The sequence below is a fragment of the Narcine bancroftii genome, chromosome 5, assembly GCF_036971445.1.
Source record: "Narcine bancroftii isolate sNarBan1 chromosome 5, sNarBan1.hap1, whole genome shotgun sequence".
Lineage (NCBI taxonomy): Eukaryota > Metazoa > Chordata > Chondrichthyes > Torpediniformes > Narcinidae > Narcine > Narcine bancroftii.
This window is the reverse complement of record NC_091473.1, coordinates 94,270,730-94,294,372: the sequence shown is the minus strand read 5'-3', so window position 1 is coordinate 94,294,372 and position 23,643 is coordinate 94,270,730. Positions and strand designations below refer to the sequence as shown.

Below are 23,643 nucleotides of genomic sequence, written 5' to 3'. Positions count from 1 at the left end.
CCAGAGGATTGCTAACACGGCCTGCAATGTCACAGACACCAGACTTCACTCCATTGCAGACATCTACAAGAGGTAGTGTCTTAATAAAGCAATCTCTATCCTCAAGGACCCCCACCATTGGGAAAAAGTTACAGGAGCCTAAAGACGAGCACTCAGCTTCTTCCCCACTGCCATCAGATTCCTGAATGATCAATGAACCAAAGACATTGCCTTACTTTTGACTTTTCTTGCACGATTTTAATTTATTTTTTGTAAGGTAGTTTATATGAACGTTTGGCCTGCGATGAAAAACAATGGATTGCATGACTTGTTCTTTGACAATAAATTCTGATTTTGATTATGATTAGTTCTCCGTTTAACTTACCATTGGCGTTCTCACTTTGCGAGAACAGGATCTACGGACCCTCAATATAATTTATTACTACAGTAAAATCCTCGTTATCTAGAATTCAAGCAACAGGCAGCCTCAAGCAACCAGCAAAAAAATTACAGAAAATAGAAAGATAAAAAATACAAAATTGGCACCCCTAGCAGTCAGTTCACCAATCCACACAACACACAATCTCAAGCAACTGGAAAATTCACTTATCTGCCATCTATCAATCTTCATAGGGGCCAGATACCAGGGGTTTGACTCTATTAGGTTGTGGAAGTATAGTTTATATCTCAATGCTAAAGCTTTTGCTTTTAAAATTTAGAGACAGACAAGATGGCTGAAAACAGTTAGAATGCTGCAAATATAACCTTGCAAACATGCTGTAAAAATGGCACCCAATATTCTTTACAAGGACAAAAAAGAAGATGGCTTGCATAAGCCCAATCAAAGGTTGAGTTAAAGCAAGCATAAACATAATTAATTTTGTATTTTTCGAGATAATGCTAGACCATAACACATTCTATTTTGCTTGGGAAAGATAAATACCAAAAAGCCAGGCGTCGTGGCAGGGAAAATAATTTTTTTTAATATAGAATGATGTAATATTAAGAGTGAGGGTCATTTTTCCCCTTTCTCATTTGGAATTGTATAAATATAGAAGCACATCTCTGTATTTTTGAAGTGAGAGCTGAGACCAGAAAGGTGCCTGATTCTGACATCTCCTGATTAGTCATCTTCACTTCCTGTGTACGAATAAAGATCTGTATGCTTTAAAAAGGTGTTTTGTTGTGTGTTATATCTGCTGTTTGATTTCATTTCAGAAGCACGGGCTGACTTCCACAAGGTTACTTGTAACTACTTGTTCAGTTGCTTGTGAAGAAATTCAAGAGGACAAGTTTTAGAATTGGCTTTTTCTGACAACAGTAAAATATATCTGGATTATTTGCTGAAATTATTGCAGGAATAGCATTGAAATTCTATGCCATATATTAATTTCCTTGGCATATCAAATGCCATTTGCAGTATATAAACTCCCCTTGAGCTCCTTAGTTTCTGTATTCATGTAACAGTTGTGGAATGTTATTCCTTTAACATAAAGTACTAAGAAAATTTGTCCGCTAATACTTCACCTCCAGTCCTTTAGCCACTGTGCTGTTTTCCACGTTTGGAAATTCTTCATGAACCCATCCAGGCAACAACATATTGCATGTTGTTTTAATTCTAAAAGATAAACATAATTTGCTTAGAAATAGGAATATTAATAAAAGAATACTGTGTATTAGTGTCATATTCTGTTTTTGTCTCAGCTTTTAAGCATCAGTGAGGATTTTGAGGAGATTTGGTGTTTCACAGGAGACTCTCGAAAACCTTTACAGGTGTACCGTGGAGACCATCCTTACAGACAGCGATGGATTTGAACCGCAGTCTGGACTCAATCACTGGTGCTGTAAAGGTGTTGCGCTAACTACTCTGCTTTTCATCCAGACTAGTGAATCTTCAGAATTCTTAATCCTATGAAGGCTCTGTCTTTGGGGACCATGGAGGACTACATCTTTCCTGAAATTGTGTAATTGGTAACAATTGAGCAAAATCCATGGCTTCCTTAGGATCATCAAAAAATTTTGGTTGGTAACCATCTTGAAAAATCTTCAATACTGCAGGATATCTAAATGTTGCTTTATAACCTTTTTTCCACAACACTTCTTTCACAAAATTAAATTCACATCACTGAGACATAACTTCTTGACTCAAATCCGGATTAAAAAAAACACAATTATTCTGAACCATCAAAGGAGATCTTCTTTGTTGTGCACTTCTTATGGCCACACGCAAAATTGTCTCTCTATCATAATAATTTAAACAACGAACCAAAACAGGTCGTGGCTTTTGTCCAAAAGGAGGCTTTCTTCTCAAAGCTCTATGAGCACGTTCCAGTATTAAGCCTTCCGGGAACTTATCTTGTCCTAATACTTGTGGAATCCACTCAGTAAAAAATTTTCTTGGATCTGATCCTTCCATATCTTCTGGTAAACCAACAATTTTTATATTATTTCGTCTGGATTGATTCTCCAAATAATCAACCTTTTTCACTAAATTTTTATTCTGAATATGTAAAGTTTCAATTGTTTTATTGACATCTTGTAATTGATCTTGTACCTCAACTAAATCTTGGTCACAAAAATCAAGTCTTTAACTTGTTTTAAGCTTAAAAGCTCCATAATCAGCCATCTGTTGAGTATTAATATCCACCAAGGTATTAAGTTTAGTATCAAGTTGATCTAATGTTTTAGCGAATTCTTTCAATGTAACAGCTAACTTAGATTCAAGACTCTTAAGAAACTTATCCACTGAAGTAGATTCAGACACAATAGGGTCCTGTTGTTTCTGAATAGCCAAAGGATCTTGTATTCCCTCCCTTAATTTAACTGCTTTTCTTGCAGTGTGACTTCGTGTAGAAACCCCTGCCTTAACCTCCCCAGTAATTTCTGGAGGTTGATGGCGAGGGTTATCCCCAAGCCATATTCTGTCAAGCATCTCCAACACATTAAAGTCTGTAGAAATCTTCATTTCAGGTAGTGCACTTCGCAGCGCCACCGCTACATCAGTCAGTGGATGTCCCTTTAACTGCAAGCCTTCAGCTGGCGGCTTCCCAGTTGTTTCAGCTGTCAAAGGCTCTGTAACAGCGCTCATAGCAGGCGTTGATTGAAATACACACGCCCGGCTAGCCCTTTGTTCTAAGGGCTGCCGGGAGCCATTTTTAAAGAGCCCTACCGGCAAAGAACGGAGCTCCGCTGCTGATTCCTGTGATTCTCCTCCTGGATCCATTCCACTCTGAGTCCTGGCTTCTTGTAAACAGGTAGGCTCTGATATCTTCGGAAAATATAATGATCTGTTGCCGTTTTTTCTTGCTTTTTTTCAACAATTGTACCATTGGAAACTAGTTTAACAGCTCTAACTATATCTAACCTTGAAAAGGTTTTAATGGGCATTTAAAGACAAAACAATATCAAAGAGTTGGGAGAGGGCTGGAAGGCACGTCTATTCCTTACGCCATCTTGCCACGCCCCCTGTAACTGGTGATCATTGATATTATTTGCCAGCAGGCAAGAGAGGTGTGGGCTGTGGCTTCTTCATTTTATTTTCATGAACTAGTTGAGCACAATAGCCAGACAAAAGATTACCATTTAACAAACTTGATTTTGTTCCCTTTATTTGCAAATTTTAACTTTAAAATTTAGACATATAGCACATTGTCAGGCCCTTTTGACCGATGAGTGCATGCTGCCCAATTCCACCCAATTAACCTAAAACCCCTGGTACATATTTTTTGAATGGTGGGAAGAAACTAGAACACCCAGAGAAAACTCATGCAGCCGTGGGGAGTACATACAAACCCCTTACAGACATCTCTGGATTCGAATTCTGGTTGTTGGTGCTGTTACAGTGTTGCACTAACTGCTACACGAACTGCGCTGTTTTCTTTTTTGCTTTTGTCAGTGATAACGTTTTGACTTCTCATTCATGGAGACACAAACTTTGCTTATTAAATCAGAAAGTAAAGTGTAACTGTAGAAGGTTTTACTTTGAGTGGATATTATTATTACTGACCTATTCTTGTCCCTGCTCTTCTGATTTTCAGGCATACATGGATATGCTCCGAAGAGGTACAGCAGACCTCTATTACTTTGCAAAACTTTTCATACCTTTTTACTGAAGTTGAACATCCACTCGTTAAATGGGACTCTCTGATTCAAAACCTGATACAATAGAGTGAGCTACTAAGCCCAGACAATTGACAGCCGTGTTGAAGCCATTTTGGCTGGTAGCTGGCTTCCCAGCTTTCGGCTTGCATAGAACAATTTACCTCTGAGTGAGGAAGAGAAGAGACAAAATGACAGCTGATGAGAGTCTCTTGGAAAATCATTATTGTTGCACAAAGGAGTTGTAAATGATTGTCCTGTGACCGATTACAGTTCCTTAGAGAATTAAACTTTAAATCATCTACTACTCTCGTCAGGAACCCAAAATACAAGAAACATGCTTATTTAAGAGTATCAAAGAAATGTGGACCAAATATTCAAATTGTGTTTCTGTTATAGGAAGATGTTAAAAGCTGTTATTAAAGACACAAAACTCAAAACGGTCAACCAGTTTACCTATCTCGGCTGCACCATTTCATCAGATGCAAGGATCGACAATGAGATAGACAACAGACTCGCCAAGGCAAATAGTGCCTTTGGAAGACTACACAAAAGAGTCTGGAAAAACAACCAACTGAAAAACCTCACAAAGATAAGCGTATACAGAGCCGTTGTCATACCCACACTCCTGTTCGGCTCCGAATCATGGGTCCTCTACCGGCACCACCTACGGCTCCTAGAACGCTTCCACCAGCGTTGTCTCCGCTCCATCCTCAACATCCATTGGAGCGCTTACACCCCTAACGTCGAAGTACTCGAGATGGCAGAGGTCGACAGCATCGAGTCCACGCTGCTGAAGATCCAGCTGCGCTGGATGGGTCACGTCTCCAGAATGGAGGACCATCGCCTTCCCAAGATCGTGTTATATGGCGAGCTCTCCACCGGCCACCGTGACAGAGGTGCACCAAAGAAAAGGTACAAGGACTGCCTAAAGAAATCTCTTGGTGCCTGCCACATTGACCACCGCCAGTGGGCTGATAACGCCTCAAACCGTGCATCTTGGCGCCTCACAGTTTGGCGGGCAGCAACCTCCTTTGAAGAAGACCGCAGAGCCCACCTCACTGACAAAAGGCAAAGGAGGAAAAACCCAACACCCAACCCCAACCAACCAATTTTCCCTTGCAACCGCTGCAATCGTGTCTGCCTGTCCCGCATTGGACTTGTCAGCCACAAACGAGCCTGCAGCTGACGTGGACTTTTTTACCCCCCTCCATAAATCTTCGTCCGCGAAGCCAAGCCAAAGAGCATAGTAGGACCAAAAAAAAAAGCAAGGAAATTGGACAAAGTCTGCATGGTTTTGGGAAAGGAAAATCATACTTGACTAATTTGTTGGACTTTTCAAGAAATAAAAGGGGCTGCAAAATAAAGAGCAAGTGGTGAATGTACTTCCAAAAGATATTTGGTAAGGTGGGGCACAAATCAATATGATATTGAAGAAAGCAATAGCTTTATGGTACAGGAGTTAAAATATTATTATAAAATTGACCGGCCAACGGATGACAGATTTAGCATAAGTACTGTACCACAAGAATTAATGTTGGGAATTCAACGCATAACTTGAATTATAATACACACAGAAAAATCATTGTTGAGTTTGATAATTACACATAGTTAGGTGGGAGAGTAAGATGTGATCAGGATAGAAGGAGGCTACAAAGGGATACAAATAAATAAAAAGGCAAATATTGGGAAATGGAGCATGATGTGGGTAAAGTGGGATTAAAAAGCCTTGAAATATAGATGGATTTGAATGTTCGAGTGTAGGATGTGCAGAAGGCCAATGAGCAGATATTATAAATCATCAGTAAAGCTAACAATGAAATTGTTTATTGCTGGGGAAATTAAATATAAAAGCAGACTATGCTTAAGTTATCTGGAGTTTTGATCAAACCCCATATGGAGTGGGTATTTAAGGGGCATTGAAGCACTAGATAAATGGCTGGAATGAGCAAGTTGATTCCTGAGGAAAGTTGGACCAGCTGGGATCGTGTCAATTGGAGTGTAGAAGAGTAAGAGGAGACTTGATGGAAACACAAGATCCCGAGGAGAGGATCTGGAGATGTTTCCTCTTCAGAAGTTAGAACTAGGGGCTTGCTGTTTAGAAACAAGAAGTCACTCATTCAAGACAGATCAAACAAGTTCTTTCTCTTTGAGGGATTTTGGTCAATGGAACTCCCTTCCTCAAAGGTCAGTAGAATCAGAGTCCTTGACTAATTTGGAGGCAGAGGTAGAAGTGGAATGTAGATAGATAGGTACGATAAACAATCAAGGGAAAGATTGCCACAGATAGATGGGAATGCAGAGCGAGCATTGAAGTTGAGTAGCCATGCTCTTATTGAATAGGGGACTAGGCTTGAGGCACAAGTGGCAGGCAAGAAGGACAGGAGCTTTTGCACATGGTAATGCAGCCACCTGCATCTTCTTTTCTAAGTTGCAGGTCATTTTGATGGCTAGGTCCAAATCCTGCATTTTTCTCCCCACAGCTCTGAGTGCTTTCACCAGAAGGACTGTAAGGGTCAAGGCTGGTTTACCATCTGTGATAGTACAGATTCTATCACCAATGTGTATATGTATAGATGGTAGTGTAGGATGACTGTGATTGGCTGAGAGTGTAGCCACACCTACTGGCAGGTCTTAAAGGATTGCTCCTAGCCAGACCAGGTCATTCTGGACTGGTGGACCTACTTGTGATATGCTCCAGTCTTTTAGTTAATAAAAGCCTTGGTTTGGATCAACAAGTCTTTAGTTCTTTCGACGCGCATTACACCACCAACTTTTCAAGAGCAATTAGAGACGAGTAATAAATACTGACTCAGCAAGCAATGTCTGGATCAAAAAAAATTCAATAAATAAAAAGGCCACGCATCATCTTGACTTGGAAATACAGTAAGGTCCCTGGAATCCAAGCAACAGCCAAAAAAAATTGAGGAAGAAAATAAATGTAAAAACATTGAAATAAATAAGAATAAATAAAAATGTAAATAAAAGTTTAAAATTGTTAAAATAATGTTCTCCAAAGCAACACACAACACCTTGGTGAAGATAGGAGCAAAATTCAGTCAGTCGAGTACCAGCTGTTTGAACAAAGTTTCAATAAAGTTGCGTTTGAATAAAATGGTGGCAGTTCCTGATTCTTTACTTCAAGCTGAGTCTCTAAAGGTCTCAAACATTCTTCTATGCTGCCAGGCCACTCTTCAGCCTTTTTCAGAGCAGTAATTCGCTGGGCAAGTTCAGCTTCTACTTCTGGTAATGATTCTGCAGTTTGTTGCAGTTTCTGTTCAGCAGGTTCCAGACATTCCTGTAACTGTCTATTTTTGTCTTCTAGCTGGCGTAAGAAGGCATCCTTATTTGCCAACTAGGCAAATTTCTAGTTTGTCATTCACGTCATGTAATGTGGTTGATTTTCTCTGAACATGAAGGTATCACTCCTCTAATGTAGTTATCTTTTCTTCCGTGAGTGTTGTGTGCTTATCTTTGGTCTGTGAAGACAATATGAAAACTCTTTTCACCAGGTTGAGCTTTTCACATGCACGCATGTTCTTTCCTTTCGACAATCAGTAGTTGTGACCTTAGATGTCATCCTTTGTGTTTGAAGGTCACCATGCAGCCCCCTTTTACTGATACATCCTCTCCAGTGTAGCCTGTCAGTTTTAATTTCACAGGATAAATCATGCTCATTACGGTGAAGGTCTTGTAATCGTTCATAGATTCACCTGGGCTCTGGTGTCAATCTTAAATGGAATTACTGTCTCATTCACAGTCACTGGAATAATCCATTACATTCTGCCAGGAGCAGTCTGAAGTGAATCCACGAAGAATTCTTCCATTTCTTCATCCTCTGAGTATACCTTTCTTTTGACATCCCCACATTTATAGCAAGACTTCCCATAGGCAGGACACATCTTTGGAATATGTCTGCCTCTGCACCTGCTGCATTTGATGTTTGAGCATACCACTTTGCTTTGTGGTTGCTTTGGGAAACTCCTGGTGCTCTGTTTATTTGTTTTCATTGCATGTACTCTTGTGTCTATCCTGTGCAGCTCCTTAACTGTGGTGTCTATCTTGTACAGCTCCTTAGCTTGTGCTCATGTAGTCTCTGCTGCCTTACACATATTCACAGTCTTTTTCACAGTAAAATCTTTTTCACACAACAGTCGTCCTGTAAGCCTATTATCTGGAATTCGACAAACTCGTCTTTAATGAGTGAATTTTTCAAATCATCAAATTCACAGCACTTACTCAGTGTGTGAAGCTCAGCTAAGTATTGGTTAAAGCTCATACCTTGTTTCTGGTCACAGGAGAAAAACTTGAATCTCTCAAACGTGACATTTTTAGTTGGAACAAAATACTCCTCAAATCTTGCCATCAGAGTGTCCAACGTGAAAAGTGTCTCATCAATTTGAAAACTGTTATAGACGTCTTCACCCATCATGTGCAGAAACACAGACACTTTCCATTTTCCATGGGTCTCTCCCATTCCACCAGCTTCTTAATAAATGTTGAATCGCTGTTTGTAGCATTTCTAGTTATCAGCCAGTATGTCGGTAAACTGCATTAGTGTGGGAGGACTTAATTTACCTTACTCACTCAGACATTTTTGAGACAATGTTATGCTTGTTCTTCCAAGAAGAATGACTTTACGTGGGTTTAACACTTAACCAACTTTATTTTCCTTTAGCTGCTTCATCCGACTTCCAATGACAACTCCCATCATTAGACTCTATAACAATCTGTCCACTGTATCTGACAGTCACTTATTGTGTTCTTCATTCCTTTTCTCTCTCTATCTGAATCAAGTTTCAATAAAGCTGCGTTTGAATAAGATGGTGATGCTCAGGATATGCTCACTGCTGGGGTAACCCTCCTAAAGTGTCTCCCTGTCACTATCTAGCAAGAGTCTTTAACTTTGTTCATGTAATATTAAGAATATTAGTAAGTCTTTATCTGAAAGATTGGAGAGGGGGGTTAATTATGATGGTTGCATGGTCAGCCCAGATTTGTTACAATGCCAGTGACTGGGGTTCGAATTTAAATTTTAAGTTTTTAAGTTATGTGAATTACTTGATTAAAGTGACCTTTACATAATTAAGGACTACAATATTGAATTTTTTTTCAAATTACTTTACATCTTTTGTTTTTTAAACTGATTATTCTTAAAGCAGGTGTAATAGTTTGGAATTGTAAGAGCATGTCTCAGGCAATCATAAAATTTCCATATCTGGCTCCCGCAATCCCGGTAGGTACCAGATATCAAGGATTTTATGTTATACAGTTGATCCAAAGGGTGGAAATCCATAGCCAGCAATACAGTGGGAGTAGCTTCACCAGACGCTCGAGGTTAAAGAAAGCAGTTCAGCTTCATCTTTTCAGTGGCAGTTAGGAATAAGTACTAAATACTGGCCTTAAAAGTGTCACCATATCCATCAAAGAATGTTTAGTGCAGAGGTGGAATAAATGAATGAATGAAAGTTTAAAATTTTTACTAACAACTTTTGCATTACTGAGAAAACATTTACCAAGAATTATGTTAAGAATTGTAAATTCTTGCTGCTTTTGTCTCATCTTATATTTCCTGTTTCCTGTTGAACTTCCTGTTCCCAGAAGGAGTCTCTTTGCATTCAAGCAGACAAACCCACAATAAACAAATAGAAATGATTAAGGCATTTCATTTTTCTGGATTTAAATGAAATATTTCTGGTTCAGTAAAATCTGGTGTAATAGATAAATAGGTATTCTGAATAATCAATTATGACGATAATTATATGTAGCCAAAAACACCAGCAATATACTTTCATGTATAAACTTATTCTAACTCAAAAGCAGACAAATGTTTTAAAAAAAAATTTCTTTAGCACAATGGCTCCAATTACTGTTGATTGATGGGAGTTATCTTTAAACTTATCCAAGCAAAATGTTACTGAACCCCCTTGTGAATTTTAATTGTGTTTTAACAATGTCATTAATTTTTATTTGTGAACTAAAGAAGATTCTATGGACATTTTTTGCTTTATTAACTTAATCATATTTAACCTGAAATTTTGTTTCTCTGCCAACATGCTCTTTCTCCTCTTGATTGCTTGCTATCAATTAATTCACTGCATTATGGCTATTCTCAATGGGTGAAACTGGATTATAAATGTTGAATATTTTACTTGCTACTACGTTCACTTTTTTGGAGCATGAGAATGTGCAAGGAAAGAACAGAGTTTTACAGAGTGGAGGTGGGAAATGGAAAGAAAGGGTTGAATTTAAATCAGCTGACCGATCTAAAAACTAAAATCCAGCAGGATGTAAACTGTAGACTTGGCAGTTAATAAGATCCTCACATCCCAGGCTAAATTGTGTTAAAACTACCTCTTCAATCCAATGTCAGTTGGGCTGGAAGTGGGCAGTGATAAATTTCCTGGGTTACGGTTTGGACAATGGATTTGAAGCTGAGCCGAACAGATGTAGTATCATCTCAACACAACAGAGTCTCTAAGACTCATTTTCACATTTGGGAATATTTATTGGAAGCAAGCCTTTTATTTAACTATAATAATTTCAACTTTAATAATTTGTTTAAAGATGCTGTGATCAAACCAAAGAACTCACCTGTGCCTGACCGATTTTGTAAGTGTCAGAGCTAAAAGGAAGGCGGATGGGATGCTAATTCCCAAGCTTAGCTGTAGTGGAAGGGCAATGCCATGAAAGTCTAAAAATCCCAACAAAAACAAGAAGATACAGTCATGTTCATGTTCCATTGATTGCAATTGGATTGCTTTAAAAATGTTAGGAAGAAACATGCAAATTTCACAGTTAATTTCATACTATTAGTGATTTGGACATTAACAAAAAATATTGGAATGCACAACACCACTGTAAGAGAAAGAGAAATTAACATGATTCAGAAACTATGGGTTCAAGACCCCATTAAGGGATTTCAGCACAAGAATTTTGACTGACTTTTCAATACTGTATTTTGATGATATATTAAACTAATGCCCTGCTAGAGATCTTAGGTAGATGTATAAGGTATCATGGCAGCACTCTAATGAACTGCAAGGACTTTATCCTGGCCATTATTTGGATCTCATTACCACTGAAATAGATTAACTGGCCATAGAACATGGAAAATTACAACACAGGTCAGACCCTTCAGTCCATGATGCACTGGCAACCTATGTAAACTTATTCCACCATCAATCTAACCTATCCCATCCTCACAGGACCGTCTATTTTTCTTACATCCATGTGCCTATCTAAGAATCTTTTAAATGATCCTATTGTACCAACCTCCAACCTCTACCAAGATGGCATTCCAGACACTCACTACTCTCTGTGTAAAAACCATACATCTGACATCTCTCCTTAACTTGCCTCCACCCACCTTAAACAGGTATCCTCTGGTATTGGCCATTGTTACCTCGGGAAAAAGATGCTGGCTATCCATCTGATCTATGTGTCTCATATGGTATGCTATTAGGGACTAGATGTTAATATCCCTTATTGTACTCCTGACACTTGCTGCCTAGACTCTGTGGGGTAACCAAGTGAGTGATGGCATCTTCTGGGTTATCAAGTGGGCACCCTCCTTCCTCAGTGTTTTGCTGATAGACCCATGAAACCTCTGGAAGGTTCAGCAGGGAATCCCAGCATTCACTTACTTGGGGGCCTAGATGGAATTTCTTTCTTCTCATCCAGAGCCACTGACTTCCCTTTTCAGCAGCTCTGAAGAGATCTCCGGCTGCTTGTCGGTGTATCTTTTCTCATGCTCCCAACTCCTGGAGTAGCCTTGATGTTGGCTACATATCCTCTGCAGTCTACTTCAATCAGTCGGACTCTTGCCTTCTAGCCATGTTGCTGTACATCAGCTCCAAACTCAGCGTATCTCAGTTTCTAGGGCTCATAGGCATCCACTGCATCCTCCCAGGGTACTGTAAGCTTGATGATGTAAACGAGATGGAGTGAGGCCAACCACAGCACAAGGTCTGGTCTGAGGTTGGTTTCCACAATTTAATTTGGGAAGCACAGCCTCTGGCCTAAGTTTGCCGCCACCTTCCAAAAACATGCCCCACCTAACTGCCCGGAGTCTGATCTTGATTCTGGCATGAACCTTATCTTTCTGGACAAAAACAGCCAGCGGGATGAAGGGGGAGGTAGAGCATTGACACTCGTCTGCCGATTTTGCAGTACTGCTGCAAGTCACCGGAGCACCCAGTTGTGACACCAGGTGTATCGGCCTTGAATAAGGCTGGCCTTGCAGCCCACTAAAATATGTTTTAGTGTTGCTGAAGTCGGGCAGAGGGAGCACGTAGGGTCCTCTTCAAACTACTGAGAATCGTGGCAGACGGCAAGACATATATTATTATCACAATGTTGTTTTGGGAGCATGCTGTGCATAAATTGGGCATTGCATTCCTTACATTAAAGCAATGACTATACTTTTTCTGATTGTACAGTACTTGGGCAGATTAAGTTTTTATGGGCTGAATAAAAATATAAATTGAACTCGGCAGGGCTGCCCTTTTAGTCCTTTGCTATTTCATTTGACTCTGGAGCATCGGGAGACTCCAATGACATTCATGGTATCAAGAGGGGTGATATGATACTTAAGGCAGGGGTGTCAAACTCAAATTCACGGAGGGCCAAAATTAAAAACTTGGACTAAGTCGAGGGCCGAACTAAATATTCATTGAAAATTTTCAACAACATCCGCATGTTTTCTCTTCTTTCAACATATGTAATGTTAAACTTTTTCTTATTAAAATAAATGTTTAATAATAGTTTTGGATAAACTCTTTCTAGAAGAAGCATTAACAAATGAGAAATAAAATATTCAATAAATAATATTTCTCTATAGAGGATTTGTCAAATGTTGCTAGTGTGCTGTCGAATAGTAAAATCTGAGGGCTTATTCAGAATGTGGGAGAATAACATGATTCCTGAAACAATCAAATGGGTGACTGATTGTGGGCATGAACTCTAGCAGGGTTATTTGCCATGCCCTTTTTCCATTGGTACAGATATCCTTTGATTTACACACTTTTCAAGTTTTATGCCTAATGAGCTTGTATCCAGGTGCAGGACCATTTTTAACCAGGAATATATTTATCACTGTGACATGAAACGATTGGAAGATCGTTTTATCCTGAGATTAAAGTTCATAATCCTTACTCAGGCCTGTGTGCGGGAGGGCGGGGTTTGCGGGCGATCGGGTTGGACAACGACAGTGCGGGGGCATCGGCTCTCGCTGCAGGGCGGCATCTCGGCGGATCAGCAGCCCCGTCACCGTGAGTCGCGGGTCGGCCTGCGGCAGGGCCCCCCCTGAGTTTCTGCCGGACCCCCCTTGACCTGCTGAGTTTCTCCCGGACCCCCCTTGACCTGCTGAGTTTCTGCCGGACCCCCCTTGACCTGCTGAGTTTCTCCCGGACCCCCCTTGATCTGCTGAGTTTCTCCCGGACCCCCTCCCCTTGACCTTCTGAGTTTCTCCCGGACCCCCTTTGACCTGCTGAGTTTCTCCCTTCTGGTGTTTTTACGAGAACCACAGACATTCGCTCATACATTGATGAGGGGGATCAAGGGCCAAACATTGTCAGGTACCTCTCTGCTGGATAAAGGATACGGTTTAACCCGCTGAGTTTCTCCAGTGTTGGGTTTTCACTAGGTAGAGTTAAAGGGCCGAAGGGCCTGTTTCTGATCTGTAATGTTCTACGGACCCTGCTCTTCTTTCCGTGCCGGTGTCCCAGGACCTTTCCAGGGCAGTCTCCGCGCTCAGGACCGCGCTGGGATCCCGGTCAGCGGTGGAGGAGCAGGTGAGCGTGGTTAATCCCGATCCAGCCCACGCCACTCCCGAGATTGGCGGGGGGTTCCACCCTACCTGCCCGACCAGACTCGCTCTCCACGTGTACTCCGGGCACTCGCCGCTGGTCCGGTGGGAAGGCGCAGGGCGGCCAGCGGCCGGCTCCCCCATCGCCTGGCGGGGAGCCCCAATCTTCCCTCCAGCGTCCCGACTCCATCTGCAGCTCCAAGAAACACTGTGCCACTGGGGTTCCGGGCGCTGGGAAGCGGCCTTGGCTTCCCCTGACACTGGCCAGGCCACGCTGCGGTGGGGGGGTTGGTGGGGGGACACGACAGCGTGTTTATAAAACCACCCACCACTACTTTTCAAGGACCAGGATTTTTCTCTCTCTCTCTCACCCTGGGACACAGCGGTTACTGTGCATGCGCTATACTGGCGCGGCGGCCAGCGGGCCACCTCTAATACATTTTTGATATGATCTTGCGGGCCAAATATAATTATATCGCGGGCCAAATTTGGCCCGCGGGCCAGAGTTTGACATGTGTGACTTAAGGTTTCATTATATGCATATGATTTATTAATTTATATTTCTGACCCTAGGAAATCTATTCCCTTTATGCTGTCCCTACTTTCTGAATTTGGTAGTTTTTCAGGATACAAATTAAATCTTTATAAGAGTGAACTTTTTCCATATCAAAAGTAATTACACGATCAAATACCCTTTAAAGTTGTTAAGAACCAATTTACTTATTTGGGTATTAAAATTATGAGAAATTGTAAGGATCTGTATAAATATAATTATCTCCCTTGAAAGAATACACAAAACAAACGCTTTGCTGATTGTCTCCAATGGCGCTATCATTAGTTAGGAAGTTGAGGCACTGATAGTCTGATTCATAAGCCAGAATTTGGAGCTGAATCCGTACTCATGTCCATCTGGATGAACATGACTCAGATTCAAAAACAGAGAGAAGTTTGGAGAAAATTAGGAGTTGGACATTTGATACATCTTTTAAATTTGAAGAAGTTTGGTGACCATTTATTCAATATTTCCATATAGTTTAAGAATTATAATTTTATCCTGGATTCTCTCCTCATTTCTTTTGGCAAATTTGGTTTTAACCAGGAAACCCTTTGTTTACTCTCAGAATGGACTGCCCAGTCCCTCTTTCTTTTTTTAAAAAGATTAGTTAGAGGGTATTTTGTAATAAAAATGAATTTCTTTTCTCTCTTTTTTCTTTTAACTTTACAAGAGGAGAAGAAATATATGGTTAATATATATTTGTTAAATACTAATATGTTCTTTTTCTTATACATGTAAATAGAAGAAAGAAAAATATAAATCTTGTATTTTCATAATTTGTCTTCTCAAGTGTAGTGCTTTGAATGTATGTCCTCTGTATCCTATCAATTGTGCTGGATTTCAAATTTCTAAAATATTCCCCAGAGTTTTTTTTTCTCATCTTTGATTGTTGCAATGTATAAATATTTTTATTGTAACTAAAAGTTCTCCAGGTTTTTCCACCATCTACTGATGGCAAATTATCCCTAACACCTATACATACAGATTTTTCTCATAGACCCATAATCTTTAAATCTGTGAATAGGAAGGCTAGATTCACGAAAGTTGCAGAACATAACTTTCACTGGGCAGAAAACACCACACTTAACTTAGCAGAGGTGTCTACTTACTTGAAGAAGTAGAAACACTCACATCAGCTTTGCTTTCTGACAGAGTAATCTCAGTTACATTGCATGCTATAGAGGAAGGAAGAGGGCAATGCTCTTAAGAATGATAAAGACATAATTTACCCTATATTTCTCACATTGGCAATAGGCAAAACTAATCCTAATTTTGAACCCATTACTCTCTTTGGATCAAAAAGATGGAAGAAGCAATTGGTAATGTGAAGAACTAATATTTTCATTACTGTCAAACAGCTTGTTAAAACTTATTCTGCAGTTCAACAACTCAATTAAGTTTGGTCAGGACAAGGTGAAACCTAACTTAATGACTGAGACAAAAATGCTGAAAGGCAGAAGAAAGGTAAAGGATGACAGCTCTCTAATGACAAGATTATTTGGGATCATTTGGGACCAGTTACAATAACATTCAAGAATAAATTTCAACATTGAACTAAATAAGCCCACCCTTCATAACTACAGGAAGTAATTTTTTGGTGAGATATGACATCATTTTGTCAGGCTGAGAACATAGAATGGTACAGCAGACCATGCCAATTTAAACTAAATCTCTTCTATCCGCAATTTAAACTAAATCTGCTCCATATCCTCTAACCATGCTCATTCATGTGTCTATCTAGAAACCTTTTCAACACTACTGTTGTATCTGCTTGCCTCACCACTCCTGGCAGTCAATTCCAAGCACCTACTGTTCTTTGTGTACAAAAATCTTGCCCGCATATCTCCTTTAAACCTTCTCCACGTCACCTCAAATGCAGGTCCTGTAGTGTTTGGCAGGATTTCCCTGGGGAAAAGATTCTGTCTACCCTACTGATGCTGCTCATAATTTTATAAACTTCCCTTCAGCCTCCAATGGTCCAGAGAAAACAACCCAAATCTGTCCACCTTTTCCTTTTAACTCATAAACTCTAACCCAAGCAGTATTCTAGTAAGTCTCTCCTGTACACTTTAAAAAGCCTCCACATCCTTCCTATAATGGGATAACCAGAACTGAAAGCAGTATTACAAGTGTGGCCTCACCAATATGGCTTCCTGACTCCTATGCTCAATGCCCCACCCAATGAAGACAAGCATGTTGTATGCCTTCTTTACCACCCTATATACTTGCATGGCTACTTTCCAGGGAGCTAGGGTCTTGGACTTCCAGATTCCTCCGTACATCCATGCTGTTAAAAATTCTGCCACTAACTGTGCATTTTCATCTTGTATTTGACCTCCCACAGTGCAACACCTTATTGAAGAAGGATGCTGCGAGGCCTGCTGAGTTCTTCCAGCATTTTCATGCTTGCTCAGATTAAACTCCATCTCCATTTCTCTGCCTATATCCACAATATATCATGATCTGCCGTATCTTTTGTTGATCCTCCACACTGTCCACAACTCCATCAATCTTTGTATCATATGCAAACTTACTGACTGACTTTTGTTAATCCGGTGATGGCAATTTATGCTTATAGATTTAAATTACCAGCACTAGATGGACATCAATTCAACATATCATAGAAGTACCAATGCTCCCAGTTTCTATTTAAATGATAATCAAGAATTGTTCATAAAGGATAAAATCTCAAAAACACACGAGAAATAGTTTATCACCTCCTCTCCACTGCCCATCAAAATCTTTGCTATTTTTCTTTCACCTCTGACCTTGCACCTTAAAGTCGTTAATGTAAACAGTAACTATTGCATTTGTTGATTAATACCCTGCACTGACATTATAACGTAGATTACTCACAGGTGGATTGAAGCTGGTTTGTTGCAATTAATGAATATTTATTCAAAAATGATCTTCTCTCCCAAACTCTGGTGGGTTTAATTCTTGAGGATTAAAAGCCTCTGAATTATTTACTCACCAAGTTTGATGGGTATTTCTGCTCCCTTCTCTCCTTCTCCAGCAGCTGTCGTGGCAGTCATATGAATAGTGTAAATGGTGTCCAATTCAAGTGTCAGCCAATAGGTCCTCACGGCAACATCGGTGACATTATCTATCAAGATAAGTTAAGTCCTTCAATGTTCAATGAATGCAACTGATTTATTTTTTTTTACAAATAAAATTTATAGCATAAAACATGCCAAATTTTAAAGAATATTTTTGCAATAAGGGTTGATTAACTAAATTTTGGAAGCCGGAATCCAAAAGTGGTTAATCAGATCCTGCTGTAAAATTGAACAAGAGCTAATTAAAACCTCATCTCTATTAATCACACTTTATTGTGCTTTACCAAAGCCAGGCACACAATTCTTTTTGAAACTTTTATCTAATTCCCCTTTGTAAATCATTACTGAATGTGGCAAAGGATCAAGACCATAACAGATCGCAAATCAAAGACAAAGACTCCTCCCTTCCGGACAGACTGAACATCTCTATGCATGGTTCGACAAGAAGAATGGGCTGACGCCGAAGAAAGCTCCATTTCCCCCTGTTGGCTCCCTGCATAGCCCCAGCTCAGATAAGGTGAACCCTATCCAAGGTGAACCCACACGAAGCAGTGGGACCAGGCCTCAGTGACTATCACCCTGTGGCAATGTCCCCCACCACTATGAAATGTTTCGAGCATCTGGTGATAGAATGCATTAAAGGGCACCTCCCAGAGACAATGGACCAATTTCAATTCACTCCACTGATGATGTGATAGTCTTATCCCCCCCACCCTGCCCTGGCAAACCTCATGAATGATGTTCGGTATTTAATATGATAATTTCTCAGAGGCTGGTGGAGAAACTGTCCTCCCTGTGACTCAACACCCCTCTCTGTAACTGGATTCTGGACTTCTTAGTGGAAAGAGCACAGAATGCCCGGGTCAGTAGCAGAACGATGAGCATCATCGCACTGAGCACTGTTCTCAGCCCACTCCTGTTCATGCCACTGACCCACGACTGCATCACCAGATCCAACTCCAACAGAGTCATCAAGTTTGCAGATGACATCAAGTTTACAGATGACATAAAAGTAGTTGCCTCATCAGCAACAAGGATGAGTTGTACTACAGAGAAGAGGTGGAAAATCTCATGATATGATGCGAGAGCCACAACTGTATCTCAATATGGACAAGATGAAGGAGATGATTATGGACTTCAGGAGAACCAGGAACAACCACGTTCCACTACACTTGACAGCACAGGGGTCTGAGACCTCCTCTACTATTTGTATTATTGGCCAATATCCAGTCACTGGAGAATAAAATTGATGACCTGAGGGCAAATCTCAGTTGTTTGTTGCACCAAGACTTGGTGAACAGAGAATACACCGGACATAGCTAACTGACCAGGTGGTTTTACCATTCATAGACTGGATCGGAATTTGGATTCTGGAAAAGGGAGAGGAATGGTGTGTCCTTTTTGGTTAATACTTGGTGGTGCATGGATGTTGGGGTTATGCTGACCTTCTGCTCTTGATTAAGCAAATCGATGAAATACATACCCTTCTATCTACCCCGAGAGTTCTCATCACTGGAGTTTATATCCTTCCTGATGTCGATTACAAACAGGCACTTGCAGAGCTGAATGATGTGATCAGTAAACAAGAGATGGTCCACCTCAACACCCTACAAATCTTAGTCAGAAACTTTAATCAGGTCTGTCTCAAGAAAACCCTGCCCGACTACCACTAGCATATAAACTGCTGTGCCAGATGTCCCAGCAGACTCGATCACAACTATTTCTAGATAAGGAAGGCCTACTGTTTTTTTCTGAGACCATATTTTGGCAATTTGCATCACCTGGTTGTGCTCCTTCTGCCTTAATTCAAACAGAGCCTAAAAAGAGAGGCATTGGAGATCAGGAGAGCTAGAAGGTGGTCACGGGAGGCTGAAGAATGGTTGCAGGACTTCCTTGATTCAACAGATTGGGCGGTGTTCAAGGACTCAGCTTAAGGATCTGAATAATTACACTGGGGCAGTCACAGACATTATCCAAACAGATGTGGATAAGTGTATCCGCACCAACGGTTCAGGGTTATCCCCATCCAGAAACCGTGGATGAACAATAAAATTCAGAAACTTCTGAGAGCCAGATCACAGCCATTTAAATCCAGAGATCCAGATCACTACAGAAGGAGCAGGAATGACCTGCGGAAAGCTATCTCCCGGGCGAAGCAGCGTTTCCAGATGAAAATGGGAACCATAAAGGGATTCCATACAGCTGTGGCAGGGCCTAAATGACATAACCTGCTACAAAACAAAATCTGGTGCAATAGGGAATGAACTCAATGCCTCTACACCCAATTCCACCACAAGAACAATAAAGAACCACCACTGCACATCCCCATGTCCCATGATGATACCCGCCTGTCTGTATCTATGGATGGCGCATGGGCTGCCTTCAGGAGAGAGAATCCAAGGAAAGCATTGGTCCGGATGGAGTACCCGGCTGAGTATTAAAACTCTGTGCTGACCGACTTAATGTATTCATGGATATCTTCAACTTCTCATTCTGGCAGAGCGTGGTATCCACCACACTGTTTCAAACTGGCATCAATCATACCGTGCCCAAGAAGAGTGTGGTAAGAGTGTGTCTGCCTAAATCACTATCAACCAATGGCACTCACATCAACAGTAATGAAGTGTTTTGAAAGGCTGGTGTTGAAGAGGTTGGTGTTGAAGCATATCAGCTCCTGTCTGAGTGGTGCCATGGATCCATTCCAATTCGCCTATCGTAGCAACAGGTCTACGGCGATGCCATCTCAAAGCCCTGGAACACCTGGACAGCAAAGATGCATACATCAGGATGCTCTTTAATGACTAGAGTTTAGCATTTAATACCATCATCCCCTCAAAAATTGATCTGCAATTGACCTCGTGATATGGTGCAAGAATTTGGGGGTTAATGTCCCACTGTGTAATTGGATCCTAGATTTCCTCACCTACAGACCACAATCAGTGAGAATTAGTAAGAACTTCTCATCCATCATCTCCATCAGCACCAGAGCACCACCGGGCTATGTTCTTAGCCCCCGCTCTACTCTCCTTACACCTTTGACTGTGCGGCTCGGTACGACAACAACACCATCTACAAATTTGATAACAATACCACAGTAGTGGGTTGTATAAAAAGAGAGGCTGAGTCAGCATGCCGGAGGGAGATTGAAAACTTGGCTGAATGGTGCACCCACATTAACCGCACACCCAATGTCACCAAAACCAAGGAGCTGATTGTTGACCTCACATAGGGGAAACCAGATATGTGCGATCCATTGATCATTGGGGGATCAGAAGTGGAGAGGGTTAGAAAATTTATGTTCTTCAAAGTCACTATCTCAGAGGATCTTTCCCGGAGCCAACACACTAATAGCATCATGAAGAAAGCTTTGAGGCGAAAAATGACATTGAGGCGAGGAGGTACATACCTCCTCCGTATGAGCAGGCACTGTGTCTCCCAAAGGCTGAAGTGAGAAGGATGCTGCTCATGGTCAAATCTCATAAGCCTGCGAGACCAGATAACATCACTGGCAGGGTGCTCAGAGGATGTGTGGACCAACTAGCTGACATCCTCACAGACATCTTCAATATCTTCCTGAACAGGGCCATTGTACCAAGGTGCCTCAAGGTGGCCATAATCATCCCTATGCCAAAGAAGCCTTCAGTGTGCTGTGTCAATGACTACCATTCTGTTGTACTCATGAAGTGCTTCGAGAGGCTAGTTATGGAGCACAAAAAGGCTCAGCTGCCCCCCTCACTGGACCCCCAGCAGTTTGCATACCGTCCCAACCAATCTACAGAATGCACCATTGCCACCACACTCCACCTAGCCCTCACTAAATAGAGACTTGTATGTTCAAATGCTTTTCATGGACTTCAGCTCAGCATTCAACATGATCATTCCACAGCACCTGATTAGGAAGTTGAATCTGTTGGGACTAAACACCTTTCTCTGTAACTGGATCCTTGACTTCCTGATTGGAAGACCTCCATCAGTCCGGATTGGAATCAGCATGTCCAACACCATCACACTGTGCACGTGGGCCCACTGCTGTTTACCTGACCCACATCTGTGCAGCGAGATACAATTCTACTCGCATCAGCAAATTCGCTGACGGAATGATCGTGGTAGGGCTCATCTGCAAGAACGATGAGTCAGGTTATAAAAAGGAGGTGAAATCACTAATGGACTGGTGCAGAGATAACAACCTTCACCAGCAAGATAAAGGAGATGGTGGTCGACTTCAGAACCACTCTCTGCTGACCATCGATCGGCTCGCTGTCGAGGTAGGCAAGAGCACTAAGCTCCTTGGTGTGCACCTGAAAGAGGATCTCTCCTGGTCCCCCAACACCAGATCCATTGCCAAGAAGGCCCACAACATCTTTACTTCCTGCAGAGGTTGAGGAAAGTTCAGTTTCCACCCTCCACCCTCACCACATTTAACAGAGGATGCATTGAGAGCATCCCGTATAACTGCATCACTGCCTGGTTTGGGATCTGCACCATCTCAGAATGCAAATCCCTGCAGCAGATAGAAAAGACTGCTGAGGGAATTATTGAGGCCTCTCTTCCTGCCATGATGGACATTTAGAATGGCTGTTGCTTGCAGAAAGCCATAAACATAGTGAAGGATTCCTCACACCCCTCCCGCAATCTGTTCTCCCTCTTGCCATCCGAATAGTGGTACTGAAGCATTCGGGCCCTCACGACCAGATTACGAGACAGCTTTTTCCACCAAGATATTATTTAATGAGTGATATGTAATTTATGATATGTTATTTATAAAAATTGTTTCTGAGGTAATTTATCCATGTAAACAACCAGCTCCACAGTCTGGAGAAATGCTATCTCATTTTCACTGTACACTGTAAGGTTTATGGTATGAATGACAAATAAATGTGACTTGACTTGACTATTTCTCAAGAGTTTGTGGAAGTTTGGTACAGCATTGGAAACCATGACAAATTTCTACAGATGTGTGGTGGAAAGTGTACTGACTGGATGCATCATGGTCCAGTATGGGGACAACAATACCCCTAAGTGTAAAGCCCTGCAAAAAGTAGTGCACACAGCTCAGGCCACCAAGGCAAACTACTTTCCACCATCAGAACATCTATCGGGATCTCTGCCATTGGAGAGCAGCAGCAATCATCAAGGATCCACACCACCCAGAACATGCTCTGTTCTCACTGCTACAATCAGGAAAGAGGTATCGGTGCCACAAGACTTGCACCACCAGGTTCAGGAACAGTTGCTACCCCACCACCACTAGACTCCTCATCAATAAACTCCATCAGAGACTCATTTAAGAACTCTTCCTTTTGCACTTTATTGTTTGTTTATTTTTTTCTCCTCTCTGTATTGCACAGTCAGCTGTTTACACTTGTTTATTTGTTTGCATGTGTACAGTTTATTTTTGCTCTACCAATAAGTTGTAATTCTGCCTGGCTCACGGGAAAAAGAATCTCAGGGTTTAATGTGATGTAATGTATGTACTCTGACAATAAATCTAAAATCTGAATCTGAATCTGACGTTAATAACTCAGTAGTGGAGCGAGTAGAGAACACCAAGTCTACTTAACAAATGACCTATCTGGGACACACAACATCTCCTCACTTGTCAGGAAGGCGCAACATCAACCACACTTCCTGAGAAGACTGAACCAGGTAAGACTACTGACCACTATCCTGTCAACTTTCTACAGAAGCTCTGTTGAGAGCAACCTGGTTGACTGCATCACCACTTGATATGGTTGCTGTAATGCATTGGATCGGAGGCCAATCCGTAGGACCATAGGAGCAGCAGAAAGAATCACTGGGGTCTCCCTCCCTCCCTTTCTCCTATCAATGTGATCTTCTAGGATTGTTGTCTGAAAAGGGCATGAAAAACTGTTGAGGACACCTATCACCCCACTCGCAACATCTTCCAACTACTCCCGTTGGGGAAGAGATAGATGAGCATTGGAGCCAGCAGCACCAGGCTGAGAAACAGCTTCTTCCCATGGACAGAGAGAATGCCGAATAACCAAAGGAACTGCTCACACTAACCATCCAAGCCTATATCTGCATATCAAGACTTGTCTGCATGTGTGTGATGTCTGGCTGTGCATATGCATACTTTGCACCAAGGACCGGAGAACTCTCTTTTGTCAGATTATACTTGT

The 23,643-nt window shown here is 41.4% G+C and overlaps 1 protein-coding gene across 5 annotated transcripts in view; it reads right to left on the bottom strand.

Annotated features, from left to right (window-relative positions):
- Positions 1–23,643, bottom strand: part of LOC138762747 (interleukin-12 receptor subunit beta-2-like) — a 107,351-nt gene that overhangs the window by 10,231 nt on the left and 73,477 nt on the right. For 4 of the 5 annotated variants that reach the window (XM_069936321.1, XM_069936322.1, XM_069936324.1 and 1 more), the window contains 3 exons: positions 17,416–17,547; positions 10,672–10,771; positions 1,507–1,597 (listed from right to left, as the gene is read on the bottom strand). In XM_069936321.1, the coding sequence (XP_069792422.1) occupies positions 1,507–1,597; positions 10,672–10,771; positions 17,416–17,547 (323 nt within the window). The remainder of the gene's footprint in view (positions 1–1,506; positions 1,598–10,671; positions 10,772–17,415; positions 17,548–23,643) is intronic. The other variant, XM_069936325.1, reaches the window with a different exon arrangement.